General features: G+C 37.8%; 1 protein-coding gene across 1 annotated transcript in view; it reads right to left on the reverse strand.

Moving 5' to 3' along the window:
- Positions 1 to 22,114, reverse strand: part of LOC124790644 (argininosuccinate lyase) — a 65,389-nt gene extending 43,275 nt beyond the window's left edge. The window contains exons 1-3 of the mRNA XM_047257799.1: positions 21,976 to 22,114; positions 20,523 to 20,636; positions 5,690 to 5,776 (exon numbers count right to left, since the gene is read on the reverse strand). Of these exons, the coding sequence (XP_047113755.1) occupies positions 5,690 to 5,776; positions 20,523 to 20,636; positions 21,976 to 21,987 (213 nt within the window). The 5' untranslated portion in view covers positions 21,988 to 22,114. The remainder of the gene's footprint in view (positions 1 to 5,689; positions 5,777 to 20,522; positions 20,637 to 21,975) is intronic.
- Positions 22,115 to 22,377: the final 263 nt, after the last annotated feature.

Consider the following 22,377-nt stretch of genomic DNA (forward strand, 5'->3'; position numbering starts at 1 on the left):
CTGTCTGTGAGTCAGCATCTCCTCTGTATGCCAAATAGCAATCTGGCCTTTTCATAATATTGTTATTTGTGAGAATATTGTGTCATACCTCATGCATGAAGGAGAAATTTCTGTCATCATGTATCAGAATTTGGCAGCATCAGGACTGTTGTTTACTGAAACTGTTGTTTGTCAGCCAAATGACAACAAATCACAGCACAATCATCTCTGGTTCACATAGCTGGTAATTTCTATAGCAGGCATTACATTTCTGACGTGATAAGACCGAGGGTTACCCAATCTTCAAGACTGTCATGATGCTATCTTTCAACAGGATAATGCAAGACTGCATATTTCCAATGTTATCACAAGTTTCCGCAGCACAGCAAGTGTTCGACCCTTGCCCTGGCCAGCACATTATCCAGGTTGCTTACACACTGAAAATGTCCGGTCATGGGTTGCCAAGCGATTGGCATATCACAACTTACCAGTCACTATGATTGATGAACCCTGGCATAGATTTGAAGCAGCATGGAATGATGTACCCAAATCCATCATTCCAGGTCAGTTTACCTCAGTTCCCAGTTTTGTTAGAGCCACTGCTGCAGAGGTGGCAGCATGGTGTACCAAATTTTACACCTACAAATTTAATCAAGCATTCTTCCTACTACACTGTGTATTCACGTTAAGTAAAATTTAGTTATTTGCTATACTGTCTGGTGTAGCAATTTTGATGGCCAGCAGTATATACTCAAAGATCTTAGCAGTTAATCATTTCTTTAAATTTTTCCATTGCAGTTAGAGGTGAGATTGTGTATGTCATAGAATAAGTGAAAAGTTTAACTCTTAGGGCAAAATTAAATATTTCACTAAGTTAGTAATCACTTGAACATGAAGATGTAACAAATTTCTGAAAGCTCAAGTTTCTACTCTAATCTGACTAATTCTAAATATGAGATATGTCAATTTACAATTTTTATGATTCTGCATTCTGCATCTTGTATATACTGCCACCTCTGGCAGCGGTGGCTCTATTTATCTCTGATAAGTGTATTTTGTTGTAAGTGATCAGATAAAGATTCTTAATATTTGATAAGCATGGAAGTAAATGAATATTTCTTGATATAAAGTTATTTCCTACATGTTATTAGAGAGGGTTGTATAGCTAACAGCATTATTCTGTAGAGAGATGATGACTACAAAGATTTTCTTCTTCATATTTTGTTCCTGCTTGTCCTTTGTATTTCTTGCTAGTACTTTCTTTCTTTCTTTCTTTTCAACACTCTCTCTGTCTCTTTTCTCTGGTCGCATACCCACATGTCATAAATACAATCTATCTCAGAAGAATCTAAATTGCTCACATTGTCCGCTTCCTTATCATAGCAGTAGTGTTATTGCATACCACGTAGGGTGCCCAGGTTTGATTCCCAGCAGGGGACTGGGTGTTGTGTGTCCTTCATCACCATTTTCATCAGCATTGACTTTCAATTCACCAATGTGGCGTCAACTAAAGAACTGAAGAGGACTTGCAATACAGCGGCCAAACTCCCCTGAATGGGGCCTCCCAGTCAACAATGCCATACAATCACTTCATTTGTTTGAGAAACTATTTGTTTGGCATATTAGTGTGCAACTGTCTTTTTATCTTGAATTGGTTCCTTGCCATCTGAATGGTTTCAGCTGAGCTGTCAACTTAGATGCAGTGGATCAGCAGTTTACTGTAGATCTGTTCTTGCACTCCACCAGAAGGCAAAATGAGCTCAGGTCCTGTACAGCCTCACATACAGTAACAAACAGAAATTTCCTGAGGGGTGGAAAGAATAAAACCAAATATGTGCAGTCTCAAACATGCCCAACTTTGAAAGAAACCACTATTAATACAGCATACTTGGTAAATGCACAAATTTGTAGGGCCAATCTTGTTTCTGATGTGTCAAATCTCCTACAAACATTTTTATGGCAGAGCTCAAGAATACATCTGTAGCAGACTGCAAATTCACCATCCTTGAGTTGATGGAATTTGATGAATCTGTACGAGAAGACTGACTCTTATTTTTGTGGTTTGCTTTGAGCGTTTCCTGGGAGATGAGTATTTCATTCCGATGCACCAATGCAGCTTTACTGTATCCGATGGACCTTCACATTGACGATGAAACACAGAATTAGCGTCGGGATTTAATTCTAATGGCACAATGCCAACTTAAGTACAAGAAGACTGACTCTTCTCATTGTTTGTGGTTTGCTTTGAGCGTTTCCTGGAGACCAGTATTAGATTCCAATGCACCAATGCAGCTTTACTGTGTCCGATGCACCTTCACATTGACGATTTTTGTTTCACTAGACACGGAAGCATCAGAGGGTCAGCTTCAAAAGATGCCAGAAAAAGCGTAAATGTTAACTGGGATGTAGTCAATAAAACTATTAAGTACATAACTGGAAAGAAAAGTGAACAAGGTGTGATAAAATCAGTAGTAACAGGGACACTCCAAGAGCTTACATTGAAGATAATACAATCATGGCTACAAAGTGGAGTAGTATTTCGGAAGGTTTGAATGGAATAGAAAAGGATCTAAAAAACTGGACTTTGGGAACGTGAAAAATGTGTCTGTCAGCATCGGAATCTAATACTGGTTTCCCAGGAGCCGCTCAAAGCACTAACTCTTAGAAGATACACTCACAGCATTTTTGTCCTGCTCAGCATGACAAATCCGCGTTCTGGTCCGCAGGTTACTTGTGTACAAGTTAATTAAAAAATGGTTCAAATGGCTCTGAGCACTATGGAACTCAACTGCTGAGGTCATAAATCCCCTAGAACTTAGAACTACTTAAACCTAACTAACCTAAGGACATCACACACATCCATGCCCGAACTGTCTTCGATGGTGTGCCGAAGGTGGAGTGGACGAAGTCGCCAATAGCTAGTTGCTTAGAAGCAACTGGCCTCAGTCTATCACCAGCCCGACCATTCGGACTACCGCACGTCAACTCAGAATGCAGTACAGTCAGTACGCCTCCTCCAGCGGGCTAATGTGAATAGCGCAGAGGGTACACGAGTGGGCCTTTGGCTCCGAAAACCCATATCGATGTTGTTTCGTTGAATGGTTCACACACTGACACTTGTTGATGGCCCAGCATTGAAATCTGCAGCAATTTGCGGAAGTGCTGCACTTCTGTCTTTTGAATGATTCTCCTCACTTGTCCGTTCTTGCAGGGTCTTTGCCCGGCCGCAGTGACGTCGGAGACTTAATGTTTTACCGTAATCCTGATATTCACTGTTCGCTCGTGAAATAGTGGTACGGGAAATCCCCACTTCATCGCTACCTCGAAGATGCTGCCGTCCTCGTGCACCGACTATAACACACGATGAAAATCACTTAAATCTTGATAACTTGTCGTTGTAGCAGCAGTAACCGATCTAACAACTGCGCCAGACACTTGTTGTCTTATACAGGTGTTGCCGGTCGCAGCGTCGTATTCTGCCTGTTTACGTATCTCTGTATTTGAATACGCATACCTATACCAGTTTCTCTGTCGCTTCAGTGTAGTACATCTATACTTGTTATAGTTATGATGAATTTCAGGAATAAATTTCAGTATTTGAAACTGTAGTTCATCATCACATATAAGTACACATGCTCTGAAGTTACTTATATGGAGTGCTGCCTCGTACTGAATTCAAATATGAACAATGAGCAGTTCAGACAAGAAGAGAATAGAAGGTTTTGAAATGATATACTACCGGAGAATGCTGAATGTTAGATGAATAGTTTTTATTAAAAGTGAAATTCTTCCAGCTGTACTTAAGATTTATATTTACTTCGCTACTAGTTCGGACATTGCGTTAATGCCCGCCATCCATGTGGAGCACGTGTTGGTTTCACCGCGGACTGCTAGATTGAGCCACACACAACTGATTTCATCAAAGCGTACGGGCCTGATGATGGCGTCGACGCAACGTCGAAACTAGTAGTGAAGTAAATATAAAATCTTAAGTGCAGCTGGAGGAATTTCATTTTTAATAAAAATTATACCAGCATTATTTCACAACTTCAAACAAACTGAATGATTTATTGAAATGAATGAGTTTCACAAACGGAGCAAGCAAGTGGTCCACCTCTGACCGCAATGCAAGCAGTTACTCGGTTTGGTATTGATTGATACAGTTGGATTTCCTCCTGAGGGATATAGTGCCGAACTCTGTCCAACTGGTGCGTTGCACCGTCATAATCCCGAGCTGGTTAAAAGGCCCTGCCCAGATTGCTCAAATCGTTCTGAGTTGGGGAGAGATCCTAGGACCTTGATGGCGAAAGTAGGGTTTGGCAAGCACATACAGTAACAAACAGAAATTTCCTGAGGGGTGGAAAGAATAAAACCAAATATGTGCAGTCTCAAACATGCCCAACTTTGAAAGAAACCACTATTAATACAGCATACTTGGTAAATGCACAAATTTGTAGGGCCAATCTTGTTTCTGATGTGTCAAATCTCCTACAAACATTTTTATGACAGAGCTCGAGAATACGTCTGTAGCAGACTGCAAATTCACCATCCTTGAGTTGATGGAATTTGATGAATCTGATCACAATGCAATGGCCGAGTCTAAGGGCAGAAAAGAGGCATGCACTAATAGGCCACACAGATACTTCCTTAAGGTTCATTTACACCTTGCAACTAGTTGCCTTGCAGCTGTAGCTTTCCCCACATGGAAGTAGTGGCATCCAGTGTGAACACAGGTATCAGTGGACTCATTCACACCCAAATACCTACACCTACACGTGTGCCTCTACTTGTGTAAGGGCAAGAACAGTGACATTGTGACCAGGCACTAGACACACAGGTGTAACCACAGCTTTAGTAATGGAATCAGTCTTATTTGTTTTGTGTGAAGGTAGCAGATATCCATACATAACTTTGCTGAGGGCTATTAATATTTAATAAGAATCAACAAAAAAACTCTGAGTTATCCACTAAATACCTCCATACATCCCATTAAAAATTCTGAATCTGTGAACTACTGCATCATTATGAAAGAAATCACCACATGTTTCCAAACTTCTCTTAAATCACAGGAACAGAAATATTTTGATAAAACAGTTTGAGTATAAAAGATAGTTTTCAAATGGCACCTCAGTACTAAATCACATTTTCATAGACACATAGTAAGTGTCTCAAAGGAAGGGGTGCATGTCTACACCATTTTTTAATCTGATACCTTCAGTCAGTAGAAGTTTTAGCTCTGTAATGATGATGATGATGAACAATAATAATAATAATAATAATAATGAAACAAAAGTTAATTTCAACATACTTACAAATTAAAAAACGTTATGTGCCTAATTTAAAAATAAATAAACAAAACGATAATCTCTCAGAAACAATCACCACAATAATATACTGCTTCATATTTTAATCACCTGAAACAATATAACAATTTAAAATGGTACTGGTAAGTATTTAACACTATGTTAAACAGTGCACTAGGAGAAAAATATGAAAATTTTAGTAGTTAACATAAATTATGTACAGGATGATGTGACAAGGAAACAAATATAGTTACAGCTGAAATTAATTCCAGGCTAATGTACAAATATTTGCACCTACTCACTAAAATCTCTAAACTGAGATAAAAAGAATAAAAACAGAATAAAGCAAGTTTAAATGATAATTATTTTATGCCTGACTAAATGGTAATAGTAAATTAATTGGTTACCTCTTGCAGTCCTTTTTTAATCTGGACTTCTTCATCAGCAGATATTAACCCTGCATGTTTTAATGCTTCTGCATATGCCATGCTTCCCTGTAATAAATTGTATTTTATTGATATTCTTCATTTTAAAAATTGTAATAATTTTCCATTACACTTCAAATACTTGATTTACTTTTTCACAATTAAGTGAGCTAAATCACATAAAAGGCTATGACTTACATACTCACATTCCTTTGACAAAAATACAGATGATTGCAGATGAAAGAGGAACAGAGGAAGGAGATGTGAATGAGATATAATACCAGATTCAAACATTTCTTTGTCACAAATGTTGGGATAGGCTGTGAAAGTACAAATACTGTATTTTGTAATGAACCATGTTATAGCAGATGAATATAAATTATTTGCAAATATTATAGTAAGTTCTTTTAACTATTTTATGTAGCAAATAAAGTGAATGTACAGTGTTGGAAACTAGGTTCAACATTGATGACAGAGTTACCTTATTATTTATTTATACTCTACCAAAGACTTTCCTTACCAAGCTTAGATCACCAGATGGCTTCCTTCCATCCTATTCTTTGTGTCATCTGTTCTTTGTTGCTGAGTAATGTTTCAGATATGGTTTTATCATTCTTATTGCCTATTGAAATTTTTCCTTGTGTTTTCCATTTCACTTTTGTCCTTACAACACAATCCTCAAACCTATTATCCTCCTGGCCAGGCTCTGCTAGCCTCTGCCCCACACCCACATCCACAATGCCTCATGACCCTAAATTCACTCATTCCACACTCACACCCTTGTCTCCACAGTCTTATCCTTTCTCTTTAATTGCCAAACCTCCCTATCCAGTCCTCCTCATCACTGTGTACTGTATACAACTATCCTTGCCTGTGGACAGTATAAGTTAACCAATGTCACATTCCTGTGCCTTGCACCTGTTATATGTTCCTCCCAGCAGCCAGCCAACCTTTCTAAACACTTACTCCTACTCACTGCCTCCTTACACACATAATCCACTCCATCTGACGAAATCTCTCACCTCATTCGAGCTGCAGTGCTGGTGAAATGTAGTCACTTATTTACAAATGGCTGTGCAAGTATGTATGTTTACATTGTTGCATGTCTGTATGCTTAACAGCACTGAAGATGGATTTGCTTGAAAGTTGGTGAACTGGACACTGTTTTCTTAACTGAAGTTATTCATTTCCCTTTGAGTAACATTACAGAGTATCTTGCCATTTGTTTCAAAATTTGAAAAAATACGTACCTTTTTCTATGCATTTAGCAGCTTTAATTGTAGCTTTTACAGGTTTGTAACATTGTGCAGTTTTGCTTATCTTCATCACTTTTATGAGGCTTATTCAGAATAATGAGCAGCCTTATAAATTTGTTTCAGTGTGGAGAGCATCATTTGTTAATGAGAGACACTTTATGTGTATTATTACTGCAACCTATTTTGATGACACTCAGGAATATTTCTCTGCCATATGCAATAGCCATATCAACTGGGAAAATACATCAATATTCAGCAACTGTTTTATCATCATCCAGTGTATGAAACCAAACCTTTACTTTAAATCAGTCCTCCTTTTTTGTGTTAGTCACAACTAGCATTCTGTTTATATCTAATCTAACTGAGATTTCTTTCACAAGCAATAGTTTTGGTTGATCAACTTCAGGAGTTGCTCAACAGCATAAGATGATCACATAGGGATGTGACTGATGCACCATGTCTCACATGGTTGGACAACATGTTGGATACTTCCTGGCAGATTAAAACTGTGTGCCCGACCGAGACTCGAACTCGGGACCTTTGCCTTTCGTGGGCAAGTGCTCTACCATCTGAGCTTTGGACTTAGAAATTTTCAGCGTCCCTTATATTTACTTGACCAGTGTTGCAGAATAATTCACTTCCGGTCTGTGTTATTCTTATGGGATTTAGCGCTTTTATCATTTTTTTAAATCAAAATTAACTTCCGGCTTTTAATGAGCGCTGATAAAGACTTCCTGCGTGCTGCTCGCCGCTTACAGTCACTCGTCCAGCAGCAGTCGAGGATGCAACACAACACGGGTCCTAGTATTACAAGACCCGTGTTGCAGAATAGTTCGTTTTCAGTCGTTTATTGGTATCTGTACTGTGGGTTGCAGGGGTTACGTCCCCTGGGGAGGTGGGTGGGTTGTCTATTTGTTTTTCTTCTCTAATTTTTTGGTTTTGTTGTGTATTAGAGTTGTCCTTTATAAAATATTCTTATCTTTAAAGTTTGATTGTGGTGGTTATTGGTCGCGCCATACCGCTCGTGAGGATTTTTTTTTTTTTTTTAATGAATTAAAAGAAGTTGACGTATTGTTCATTTTTAGGTTAAGATGTTGTAACCTCAATAGAATAAAAACCTCAAAGTCCTGCTCAGACACACAGCCGAAGGCCATCCTATGAAATAGCCTCACGGTAAGTGAGGTCTCCTTCTCAGGGTGATTAATATTAGTTTATATATTATACAATTGTCTGTTGGGAGGTCTACTGTGTGTAGGAGTGAGGATGGTGGGTGGGTTTTGCGTGTTATGATGCTACTGCATTTGTAGAATACGTTATTGGTTTGTGTACGTTTCTTTCAGGAGTGCTAGTTCTGCAAGATTCGCAGGAGAGCTTCTGTAAAGTTTGGAAGGTAGGAGACGAGGTACTGGCAGAAGTAAAGCTGTGAGTACCGGGCGTGAGTCGTGCTTCGGTAGCTCAGATGGTAGAGCACTTGCCCGCAAAAGGCAAAGGTCCCGAGTTCGAGTCTCGGTCGGGCACACAGTTTTAATCTGCCAGGAAGTTTCTTATCAGCGCACACTCCGCTGCAGAGTGAATATCTCATTCTGGAAACATCCCCCAGGCTGTGGCTAAGCCATGTCTCCGCAATATCCTTTCTTTCTGGAGTGCTAGTTCTGCAAGGTTCGCAGGAGAGCTTCTGTAAAGTTTGGAAGGTAGGAGACGAGGTACTGGCAGAAGTAAAGCTGTGAGTACCGGGCGTGAGTCGTGCTTCGGTAGCTCAGATGGTAGAGCACTTGCCCGCAAAAGGCAAAGGTCCCGAGTTCGAGTCTCGGTCGGGCACACAGTTTTAATCTGCCAGGAAGTTTCTTATCAGCGCACACTCCGCTGCAGAGTGAATATCTCATTCTGGAAACATCCCCCAGGCTGTGGCTAAGCCATGTCTCCGCAATATCCTTTCTTTCTGGAGTGCTAGTTCTGCAAGGTTTGCAGGAGAGCTTCTGTAAAGTTTGGAAGGTAGGAGACAAGGTAATGGCAGAAGTAAAGCTGTGAGTACCGGGCGTGAGTCGTGCTTTGGTAGCTCAGATGGTAGAGCACTTGCCCACGAAAGGCAAAACTCCCGAGTTCGAGTCTCAGTCGGGCACACAGTTTTAATCTGCCAGGAAGTTTCTTATCAGCGTACACTCCGCTGCAGAGTGAATATCTCATTCTGGAACATGTTGGATGACCTACATCTAAATGTCTTGGACAAATAATTTCTATAAGCATTCAATGTGACAGGTGCACTGTCCATTAAATCTCTGCAATATCACTTTGTCTATGCATAACAGAACATCATTTCAAAGTAACATAAATAGATAGATTTAGATGTAGACAATTATTGTAAGCATAATATTGTTTAGATGATATAAACAATGTGTGTGTGTGTGTGTGTGTGTGTACAAAAATTGAAATAAAGTCCCAGGCTATATAGGTCAAGGAGTACTACACTGAAAATCTCTCTAAGTGCTGTACTTCAATAATAGACTTGCAAACATACAAGACAGTACCTATAACAGTATACATGCACCCAATGGTAGATGCTTTAACAGTCATTGTAAGCAGTTAAAAAGGGACTAACAACAGTTAAAATAATGGAAAATAACAGTATGGAAAGGATTAATTGCTACTCATCACATACAGGAGATGTTGACTCAACACCTCCTTTATGTGGTGAGTAGCAATCTGTCATTTACATATTGTTGTAGAAATAGTAGAAATAACTGGGAAGTCATTGCATGTAGGGAGTTCAATATTGATTTCATCGTGACATAGCAGTGGTCAAGATCACCTAAAGGTCCTGATGTCTAGCTTTGGTTTGTTCCCCACAGTAATATCCTCTGCAAGAATAGGAGGACACAGGACAGCAGCAAGTGATCATCTGTTTCTAAATCCAACAGTCTTTCATGAAATAAATATGAGCCCTGTAATAAAAGGTTTATCAGCCCAGATTGGCGAAATGGCAACAATAAATGTTTGGTTTAAATGTTCATTTATTGGCCTTTCAGCATGTTTACCATGCAATTGGCTCTGTCCATTGAAGTTATACATGCACACGTACTTTTAAATTAAATACCTGCAGATTTTAAGGCATTTACAAATTGATGTTTTACATTAGAAAACTTACATTTTGCATAACTCATTACATATGTCATATTTTCGTATATCTAATTACATAACTACACAATTATATATAAATAAAAACACTATCTGTCCTATTATACATCTTCATGTACAAGGTGTGCAAGAAAAGTAATGAGACTGACAATGCTGCGAGAGATCTGGCAGTTTTAATGGGACACCCTCCTCTAACATTACCTTTTTTTATAGAAATAGTTCATACCAGGAATATTTTTGAATCTTGTATAGGTGGACATTTTCTCAGCTGTTTAGCTAAATGAATTTCATATCATTTTGTATACGATGTATTATATTTCAGGCTAAAATGTATAAAAAGAAATTTTGTTAAAATCAATTTGTACTAACTCTGTATGTACTGTTAAAATTACTCTTCTTTTAGAAATATTTGAAATTATGAAATACTTGGCATACTTAAAATTCATGTTATTAATTGCACAATCTAATGCTAATTATTAAATTTATTTCTGGATTCATTTACAAAATAAGGATATGGGTGAAGATGAGGACTGTAATGAAGAAGTTAACAGTGAACCACATGGAGATAAACTGGACTGTGCAAAAGAGATAGGACTAAAACAACAAAGTATTACACTGTGGAAAGAAAATGAATAAAAAGTGATTGAACAGTAAAAATCTGCCCAACTCAAGCAAACAAATTGGGACATCGATGTCTCTCATAGAAAAAACAATCAAGGGTACTAGTTCAAAAGAAGGCACAGCAGTCCACAATAGTATTTTTGAAACATGAGAACTTCCCTTAACAAGTGCAGTTAAAATTGATCTATTTACGAGGATGAGGAATAGCCACCGAATTAGGTAATAGATGTACTGGCAAAATCATTGTCATTGTGAAACCATGTGCCAGTTTCCAAGCTGTGACTGCAGTAAGCCATGAAAAAGTATTGGAATTGAGCACAAATGGCTTCTCTGTTTTCCTCACTGGAACATATGAAATAGCAACGAACAATACAAAGGAGCTCACAATTTCTCTTAAGCAAAAATTGCTTGAGTTCAGAAACACAAATGTGATCTTTTTTCAGTGGCACATCGTCATAACCTACCAAACTGGTCCTGTGTAAATAAAGAGGTACAAAAAGCAAACAAAGCGTCATTATCATTTAATCATACAGTAAAGCTGCATGCCCTCGGGAAAAATATAGTATATAGTATATATAGTTTCCCCTTGCTTTCAGCCGTTCGCAGTACCAGAACAGCAAGGCCATTTTGGTTAATGTTACAAGGCCAGATCAGTCAATCATCCAGACTGTTGCTCCTGCAACTACTGAAAAGGCTGCTGCCCCTCTTCAGGAACCACACGTTTGTCTGGCCTCTCAACAGATACCCCTCCGTTGTGGTTGCACCTACGGTATGGCTATCTGTATCATTGAGGCACGCAAGCCTCCCCACCAACGGCAAGGTCCATGGTTCATGGGGAAGAGGAAATAAAAATGATAAGGCAAATTTCATTCAGCTCCCTGATGACAGCAGCAGTGGGATTATGTTAAATTCAAATCAGTAGCCACTATGTTCTTCCCACCAGTAGCTGAAACCACAAGGAGAAAAAAAAGTCAACTGGAAGCATATCTGTTAGAATTACTTAGACACTTGTTACATACTCAACCTGCAGAAATAATTTTTTACAAATCAAATGTCAAAGATATATCAAATTCACAAGGTCCCTGAAAACAAGCAATTCTTCTGGTTATGATTTGATCAGCAAAGATACTACCTCACTTCATTATCCATTAAATGCCTAGGAACTTCGCGCCTAGAACCTCACTGGAAACTCTTTCAGTGTGTGTCAAATTGAGTGTACTTTATTTTTCAAAATCTCTCTCCCCCTGTGATCACTTTCACTCAGTACTGTCCTATGCATAATCTTCTGGAAATATGCAGCTAGGGTCAAAAAACATTTATACCACAGAAGTATGCTGTAGAAATATTATATGATGTTGATAACCAAACATCTGCCAGAAGCCTCTTCAGGTATCTTGGGATTCTTAGACTTACATGCCAATATATGTGCTCCCTCATAATGTTAGTGATTAATATCAAAAGTGGTCTTGAGGTGAACTGAGAAATTCATAACAGTAAGACCAGAAACAAAAATATTCCATATTAACTAGGCTTGCCTATTTACACTTCAGACAGCAGTTTTATACTCTGTTGCAGAGTGATGGTGGTGTTTCTTCATTAACAGTTTATTTGTGTTTAACCAGTTGCCAGTTTGGAGTTTGTATTTAGTGATTATGTTATGGATTTCATTAGCACATTGATTTGAACACATTAGGTTATACCGGTGTAACAGCAAAAATTACTGGTAGACCTGCCTGAATGTTTTGGGGCAGATCACTGACAAATATAACAAACAGAAGTGGACCAAGTGTGGAACCTTATGGAATCCTTGGTTTTATGACTTGCTCCTATGACTGTATGCTCCAAACACTTCTTGAAGTGATTACAGTTATTTGCACTATTTCAGAGAGATATGATCTGTTGATTACAACTCTTTGTACTATGTCTGAGAGATATTATCCAGACTATTTCATTTTTACCTAACTCTATACTCCAATAATTTCTCCATAAGTAATTCATGGTTGATGAGACTGCAAGCCTTTGTGAGGTGAAAGAATACTCCTATTATATGGTTTCTGTCACTGAGAACAAAATGAATACAGGGCACCATTTATTGATCTCCCTTTTACAAAGGCAAATTGGTCAGGGCTCAATAGACTGTTCCTTTCCAGGAACGTAATAATATGGTCATATACTGCTTTCTCAAGAACCTTAGAATACTTGATGGAATTGAAATGAGTCTGCAGTTATTACATCACTCATTTCACATTTTTTAACTATAGGAATCACTTTTGTGATCTTGAAAATCTTTTAGGACTGGCTCAACAGCAAGGAGCAGTTTACTATATCCGTTAGGAGGTAAGACAAATAATGGCAGTATTTGTATGAGAAGGTAACTGGATACATCACCACAGCTGCTTGAGTATATGTTTGATTTCTCCATTATAGTACTGCAGATTTCACCTAGTGTGACTGGTTCAAGAAACAGTTTTTTAATACATAACTTTAGGTATGATCAGAGAGAGGCCACAGGACCACCAGTTACAGAAAAAAAATTTTATTGATGTTTATAATGTGGTTATTAAATATTTCACATATTTATTTTGGGTCAGAGATAACACAATCTCCATTCTTAATGTAACTTGGTGAATGACTCTTGCTTTTCTTCCCATTTGTCTCATTGGTAACTTCCCAAATGGCTTTATATTTATTCCTTGAAATGGTTATAAATTGCTTGTTGTGTACTTTCTTCAATTCACAAATAACCTTACAGAAAATTTCTTGATTTAGTCTGAAACAGGCATAAAATAAAATATCAACTGTAGTTCTACAAACAGTTTTTTTGTTTTGTTATTTTTGTGACGATTTATATTCCTAAAGTTGAACATTTGTTACTATATTTTTTGCATTGGTGCTGCATAAGTGTAAACCAGATTGGAAAAGCTACATCTTAACACTATCACAGAGACCCATCGATGTATCTGCCTTACTGTCAACACCACAAGCACTCCAGTCAGCATTTTGTACCAAATCTGTGAAAGTTGCTACACTATTTTTGTTGCCCACTGATGCTTGTTTGCATATATTTTGTAATGTTTCTGCTTGCTTATGTGTGTTTGGCACAGCCATATTCAATATGAAACAGTTATTATTAGATAAAAATATTGTTTAATGTGCACAATGATGATATGTTGGTTTAACACACACACAAAAAATCATTCAGTAGCAGATGAATTTGTAGGTATTATTCTTGTAAGTGTGTGGTTCATGTTTTCTGTGTAATAGTATTTTAACACATTCACTAGTTCCTGGCAAGCTGGTGCCTCTTTTAAAATGTCTGTTTTAATGCCTCTGAATAGCAAAATACAAGGTTATTTTGAGCTGTAGAGTTTTCCTTATATCTTTGTTAATGTCACCTACAATTTTATTTTATTTTTTTTTATTTGGACAACTGCACTACCAATGCATTAAGTTCTATAACTATTATTTCAGTAGGGTTTTGAATGTTATCAACTCAAATAATAGCAATTATGGTTTGTGAATCTGTCTTTTTGAGGCAAATTCTGTTGATGACCAGGACTGGATAATGAAAATGTAGGTTATTTTTAAATGTAAATTGGTATTGCACTGAATGTGATGTTTTGTTCTGCAGTATCTATCAGCTAAAATGAACATAAAGTCACTTCAGAGGCTTTCACACAAAATGCTGAAAATTTCAGTTTACTTGATATGGAAATTCAGAAAAAAAGATACATTTTAGAGGTAAAAATTCTATACTTGGTCCATAAGGTGCAGAAACTTATTGGTGTAAACAAACTTTCTGCACTACTTTTAAATTACTCAATGCTAAAATGCCCACCCACAGACTAATTTAGTTTACCAGTCTAGAATACACTGTCATCTGTGTTAGTATATATTAATTAATGTTCTGCTACTGCCGCAATATCAATACATGTAATGTAGACAGCAGCATATACTGCTTTGGTTACTATCCTTCTGCTTTTGTACACCTCAAAGTGCTGAAATAGCATTATTTGTAATGTTGTTGTACTAGAAAATATAGAGTTCCAACCAAAAACTTAATTTGTAGGAGCATGTATAAATGTTAAACATTAAAAATATTGAAGAAATATTGAATTAAAAGTCAATTAGTAAATGACAAGCAGAAAATCTTCATTAAAACAAAAGCTATCTCAAGTCTGAAGATTGCTTTGAACAACATAGCACTTTTCTAGACAAGATTTGATTGATCATATGCCCTTCTCTTTATCTATATCTACACTTACACTCTGTGAACCAACGTGAAATTAAGGTATCTTCTGGTTCCAATCACATATAGGTCATGGGAAAAAAGACTGATTAAATGGTCTTGCACATGCTGTAATTAGTCTAATTTTGTCTTTGTGATCCCTGCAGGAATGATACTTAGGAGGATGTGGTATACTCCTAGGTTACTACTTAAAACTGGTTCTTGGAGCTTTGTAAGTAGGCTTTCACAGAATAGTTTACATCTGTCTAAAAGTGTCTGCCAGTTCAGTTTTTCAGCATCTCCATGATGTTCTGCCATGGGTCAAACAAACCTGCAACAGTCATACTGCCATTCCTTGTATCTATTCAGTAAACTGTGTTAGTGATTCCCCTTACAGGTGCCACATATTTTAGGATGGGTTGCGCGAATGTTTCATAAGATATCTCACTTAAGTGCCAATTGTATTTCCCTAGTATCCTAGCAATGAACAAAGTCTATCACCAACTTTAATTATGGTTGAGTTTACATGATTGTTCTATTTCATTTTCCTACAAATTGTTACACCAAGGTATTTGTATTAGTTCATCATCATCATCATCATCATTTTAGACTGATTATGCCTTTCAGCGTTCAGTCTGGAGCATAGCCTCCCTTATAAAATTCCTCCATGATCCCCTATTCAGTGCTAACATTGGTGCCTCTTCTGATGTTAAACCTATTACTTCAAAATCATTCTTAACCGAATCCAGGTACCTTCTCCTTGGTCTGCCCTGACTCCTCCTACCCTCTACTGCTGAACCCATGAGTCTCTTGGGTAACCTTGCTTCTCCCATGCGTGTAACATGACCCCACCATCTAAGCCTGTTCGCCCTGACTGCTACATCTATAGAGTTCGTTCCCAGTTTTTCTTTGATTTCTTCATTGTGGACACCCTCCTGCCATTGTTCCCATCTACTAGTACCTGCAATCATCCTAGCTACTTTCATATCCGTAACCTCAACCTTATTGATAAGGTAACCTGAATCCACCCAGCTTTCGCTCCCATACAACAAAGTTGGTTGAAAGATTGAACGGTGCACAGATAACTTAGTCTTGGTACTGACTTCCTTCTTGCAGAAGAGAGTAGATCGTAGCTGAGCGCTCACTGCATTAGCCTTGCTACACCTCGCTTCCAGTTCTTTCACTATGTTGCCATCCTGTGAGAATATGCATCCTAAGTACTTGAAACCGTTCACCTGTTCTAACTTTGTTCCTCCTATTTGGCACTCAATCCGTTTATATTTCTTCTTTCGTTTTGGAGATGCTAATCTTCATACCATAGTCCTTACATTTCTGATCTAGCTCTGAAATATTACTCTGCAAACTTTCAATCGAATCTGCCATCACAACTAAGTCATCCGCATATGCAAGACTGCTTATTTTGTGTTCACGTATCTTAATCTCACCCAGCCAGTCTATTGTTTTCAACATATGATCCATAAATAATATGAACAACAGTGGAGACAGGTTGCAGCCTTGTCTTACCCCTGAAACTACTCTGAACCATGAACTCAGTTTACCGTCAACTCTAACTGCTGCCTGACTATCCATGTAAAGACCTTTAATTGCTTGCAAAAGTTTGCCTCCTATTCCATAATCTCGTAGAACAGACAATAACTTCCTTCTAGGAACCCGGTCATATGCCTTTTCTAGATCTATAAAGCATAGATACAATTCCCTGTTCCACTCATAACACTTCTCCATTATTTGTCGTAAGCTAAAGATCTGGTCCTGACAACCTCTAAGAGGCCTAAACCCACACTGATATTCATCCAATTGCTCCTCAACTAATACTTGCACTTTCCTTTCAACAATACCTGAGAAGATTTTACCCACAACGCTGATTAAAGAGATACCTCTGTAGTTGTTACAATCTTTTCTGTTTCCATGTTTAAAGATTGGTGTGATTACTGCTTTTGTCCAGTCTGATGGAACCTGTCCCGACTCCCAGGCCATTTCAATTATCCTGTGTAGCCATTTAAGACCTGACATTCCACTGTACTTGATGAGTTCCGACTTAATTTCATCCACCCCAGCTGCTTTATTGCACTGCAATCTATTGACCATTTTCTCCACTTCCTCAAACGTGATCCTATTTCCATCATCATTCCTATCCCATTCTACCTCGAAATCTGAAACATTACTGATCGTATTTTCACCTACATTGAGCAACTCTTCAAAATATTCCCTCCATCTGCCCAAGGCATCCACAGGATTCACCAGCAGTTTTCCTGACCTGTCCAAAATACTTGTCATTTCCTTCTTACCTCCCTTTTGAAGACTGCTAATTACACTCCAGAATGGTTTTCCAGCAGCTTGACCCATAGTCTCCAACCTGTTTCCAAAGTCTCTCCAAGATTTCTTCTTGGATGCTGCTATTATCTGTATCTGTTTGGCTTTGTTTCTTTCTTCAACATAACTTTCTCTGTCTACCTGAGTTCTAGTATGTAGCCATTTTTTATACGCCTTCTTTTTCCTTTTACAGGCTGCCTTGACTGTGTCATTCCACCAAGCTGTTTGCTTCCTCCTACTTTTACACACTACTGTTCCAAGACATTCTTTAGCCACTTCTAGTACTGTGTCCCTGTACCTTGTCCATTCCTTTGCCAATGACTGTAATTGACTACATTCAACTAACTGGTACCTTTTGAGATCGCTGTTATGTACTTGTGCCTGATTTCCTTATCCTGAAGTTTCTCCACTCTTATCCTCCTACATATGGACCTGACCTCCTGCACTTTCGGCCTCGCAATCCAAATTTCACTGCAGATTAAATAATGATCAGTGTCATCAAAGAATCCCCTGAATACACGTGTGTCCCTCACAGCCTTCCTGAATTCCTGATCTGTTATTATATAGTCAATGACAGATCTGGTTCCCCTGCTTTCCCAAGTATACCGGTGAATGTTCTTATGTTTAAAAAAGGAGTTTGTGATTACTAAGCCCATACTGGCACAGAAATACAAGAGTTGCTGCCCGTTCCTGTTGACCTCCATAACCTCTCCAAATTAACCTTTTCATACCCTTCTGTTCGATTTCCAATCCTGGCGTTAAAATCACCCATGAGCAGAACACTGTCCTTGTCCTTTACTCTAACAACTACATCACTGAGTGCCTCATAAAAACTATCCATCTTATCTTGATCAGTCCCTTCACAATGCGAATATACTGACACAATCCTAATTTTCTTGTTAGACACTGTCAAATCTATCCACATCAGTCGTTCGTTTACACACCTTATTGCAACTACGCTGGGTTCCATTTCTTTCCTGATGTAAAGCCCTACACCCCATTGTGCTATTCCTGCTTTGACTGCTGACAAGTAGACCTTGTATTCTCCCACTTCTTCTTCTTTCTCACCCCTTACCCGAACGTCACTAACAGCTAAAACGTCCAGCCCCATCTTACTTGCACCCTCTGCCAGCTCTACCTTCTTCCAAGAGTAGCCCCCATTGATATTAATAGCTCCCCATCTCATTACCATTTGTTTGCCAAGTCGTGTCTTAGGAGTCCCTGGTTTACCAGTTAGAGGTGGGACTCCGTCACCTCCAAAGGTCCGAGGCATTTTGCTCTGATTGTTGCCAGCATCATATTTAAAGTACCAGGGAAGCAGGTTTCTAGCCTTACTTGCCCCGAGTCCCATTGGGTTTTACCCTTAACGGCTGAGGGACTAACCGGTGGATTTGGTAGTCTTTGCCGTATGAGCACAAAGGTGACCACGACTCAGAATATGTCCGAGATGCCCAGCCTTATTCCAAAGTAACTGGTATCCCGACTGTCGGGACCACTTACTTGGCCACTCATACGTTGCCCGTGGTTCATGAACTAGGACATGACTACAGGAACCCACACAATTAAAATTGTGGCTCATTTATATTTAAGTTGTAGGATACAACTTTTTCCATTTTACATGTTTGGATATTTAAAGGAAGCTGGAAATCCTTGCACCACTTTAAAATCTTGTCATAATCTGTACCAATACTGCGCAGCTTCTATTAGAACTTACTTCATTATAGATAACTGCAGTACATTGTCTTCCTGTCACATGACAGTCAGCACAATCAGCCAGTTATTGAGGGACTTGCCCTTTCAAGAAGAATCTATTTCATGGGGTAATTTATTTTTACTCATAAAAAACATCAGTATACACAAATCCAATATTAACTGTCAGAACATTTCTAGGACTTATCATGCATCACAGATTTATAGCCTGACACCCATGGAACCAGTAACTGTTATGCTCCAGAGGCAGCATCTTTGATATTAATCAAAATGACTTGAATCATTTCCCAATCACTCTTTAAGGTTTGAATAAAATTGTCAGGAATGGTAGCCAAAGATTTCGAATGTAATGAATTGCCCTGATTCTGTGAATCGTCTTGTCAAGAAGGCAGAGGAGGAAATAAAAGTTTTGCGATACTCTTTTGGACTTGGGTTGGAAAGTTGCCCCTAAAGGTGGAAGAATCAGCAACGGTCAACAGAATGATAATTCATTGCAGGAAAGACATATCATTTGTTTCCACAGAAAAGTGACCTGAAACCAGAAAAATCATGAGATGCCACATGAAACTGATCAGGAGAGTCACAATTAACCTCCCCCCTCCCAGAATAAAATGGAATTAAGAAATAAATTCAAAAATTTGCATGTGTTTTACATTCAAGGCATCACTGAATCAGGTCTGTTAATTGAGAGCTCAAAGTGACTTAGGCTACCGTCCAATTACCAAATTTAACTTTTTGCCCTTTTGTCAATGTGTTCCTTAATTTCAGAAACAAAAAGTAGTGATCACAAAACCAATAGAACTTGTCCTTTTTTTAAAACAACAAGAGAAAGAAAATCTTTTCGGTTTCTTACAGATGTCCCCAATGATATGGTGCAATGGCAAAAAATCCTAGCCAGTCATCCAGATTTAGATTCTCCATGATTTCTATAAATCACCAAATAGAAAAATCATGTAAGTTCAATTGTAGTTAACGCGGGGAACAGGCTTGGTTCATTGGTAGGGTACTAGGAAAATATTGTTGGTCCACAAAGGAGATACATTACATGAGTCTTTTGCAGCCCGTCCTAAAATATGTGGAACCTGTAACAAGTGCCATTAACAAGATATATTGAATGTATACAAGGGATGACTATGCCTGTCACCGGTTTGTTTGATCCGAGGCAAATCATCATGGAAATGCTGAAAAACTGAACTGGCAGATGCCTATAGATAGATGCAAACTATCCCACAAAAGCATACTTGCAATGTCTCACAAACCAGTTGACAGAAGTATTTCTCTGGAAGGACATTGATTTTCTTCCTCAATCTGAGATGGTGCTCTGCCTCTAGTGATAGGCATTAAACACAAATCTTCCTCTCATGAACATACACATCCCAATACCACATGATACCCCACTTATAATACACAAGATTATGTTGATGATATAGGCTGAAACTGCTCGAGAGCTATAATCACACAACCAGTGGTGTATCTTTCTGAATCTTAGAATTCAGACAAGATTTCTGTTCTCTGTTAATTACACTTTCTAACTTACTCTAATATCTTCATGCCACATTTTCTGGTCACAATCAATGGATGTATTTAGTTTTTCAAGAAGAGGATCTGCTGGCCTTGAGAACCTTCCTCCCCAAAGCTTCACTGTAACATCCTGAAATGAATATATCATAATTTATAATTTTTCTTATATGCACAAGATGTTAAGGTGCATACTGTACAATAATATATATACTTATGTGTATACCTAAAAAAGCTTGTGGGGAATAACTGTTGGTTCAGTTAATCAAAAAACATTTGCATAACATATATTTACTGGTTCACATGCATTTTAAAATAGTGTTAGACCAAAGATTAATAGAAAAATAATCATCTACATTAAACATGTGATGTTAGTTTGGTTTAGGGTACATAACAGTGTGGCCAAAGGAAAGAATCACTTATGAACTATGATATTCCATATGAACTAAGAGACTTGAAGCTAAAATTACATTAAATAATGTACGCAATATGCAATCCATTAATTAAACTGATTGAACAGTGGGCCTCACAAAAATTTCTGAACTGGCTACTAAATGTACAACAATTTGTAAATTAGTTACAAAATTATATAGTTTATGAATTTAAACAGTTAATTTAAGTTTAGCACACAAAATGAATTAAAAACTGTATCATTTACCACATTATGACCCCTTTTAAAAGTTAATTGAAAATCAATAACAGCAATAACACTAACAATAGGATGATAAACTAACAATTCCAAATATTCACCACTTTCAGATGCTAGTGTTCTTATGGTCTAAGGAATAAAATTAACAAAACAACATTATAAGAACAGAGATAAAGAATCATATCTATTCTAAATATAAGAGTCAGCTCTGTACAATGCTTCATAAGGTATGGTCAAACAGAGAAAATTGACTGTAAGAATAAGTTTAATAATATGACACATACATCAAGGTACAACAAGTTAACTTCATTGTTATATTTCTCAGTTACAAGATGTGGAGAACAAAAGTTTGCTGACTTGCGTTACAAAATCAGATCTGACAAGTGCACAATAATATATGAAAAACAACACGCAAAGTCAAAACCAGTACCAGTATCTGCAGCAAGGAACTCAGGATAATGATTTAAATCAAATCATTCATTCTTTTCGATTTGATTTTATGACCTAGAATAAGCAGTGCATCGCCAATTGTAATTCCCATCATGGTGCTGTTTTTTAGTTGGTCAAACAATCCATGTTCCAGCACCATCTTAATATTTCCAACATAAAGTACTGAGAAAATAGTACAGTAAGAAGATTTGATTGTAAACTCATCACAGTTTTGAAATGGCATGTAATCTTTATAAAATGTTGTGGTTTTTTCTGTTTCTTATGTTTCACCAAAATTAATTATATTTTAATTGTATTTTCCATGCATGTTTTCGTTTTAGAACAGAAATCTTAGACTTTGATACTCAATAACATTAGTGCTGTCTCCACCCACCTGCTTCTCCATTTTGACAAGACTGTGGACTGCAGCTTCTTGTGTCTCTGGTAGTTGAATGAATGTTACATAATATATGTGCTGACATGGATGATGACCTTTGTGATATCCACCCTGCCTCAGTAAATATACATAGTCCTGCAACATCTGAGTTTCTAAGTGTGAACCAGGAAGAGCTCTTTTCTTGCCATTAGCGTAATATAAGATAAAAATGTCAACAAAAATACAAGAGTGCACAAAATTCTTTTCTCTTTTAGCTGTGGTACAGAAAATTTTATATCATTTACTCAATCTCTACCTCAGCATGTTTTTCGTGTTCTTTGTAGTACATATAATTTAAATGTGATAGCACATGAAAGATTAATATGCCAAAGAACTGAATGGAACACCATTAAAAGGCCA

Source organism: Schistocerca piceifrons, chromosome 1, assembly GCF_021461385.2.
Source record: "Schistocerca piceifrons isolate TAMUIC-IGC-003096 chromosome 1, iqSchPice1.1, whole genome shotgun sequence".
NCBI classification, from domain to species: Eukaryota; Metazoa; Arthropoda; class Insecta; order Orthoptera; family Acrididae; genus Schistocerca; species Schistocerca piceifrons.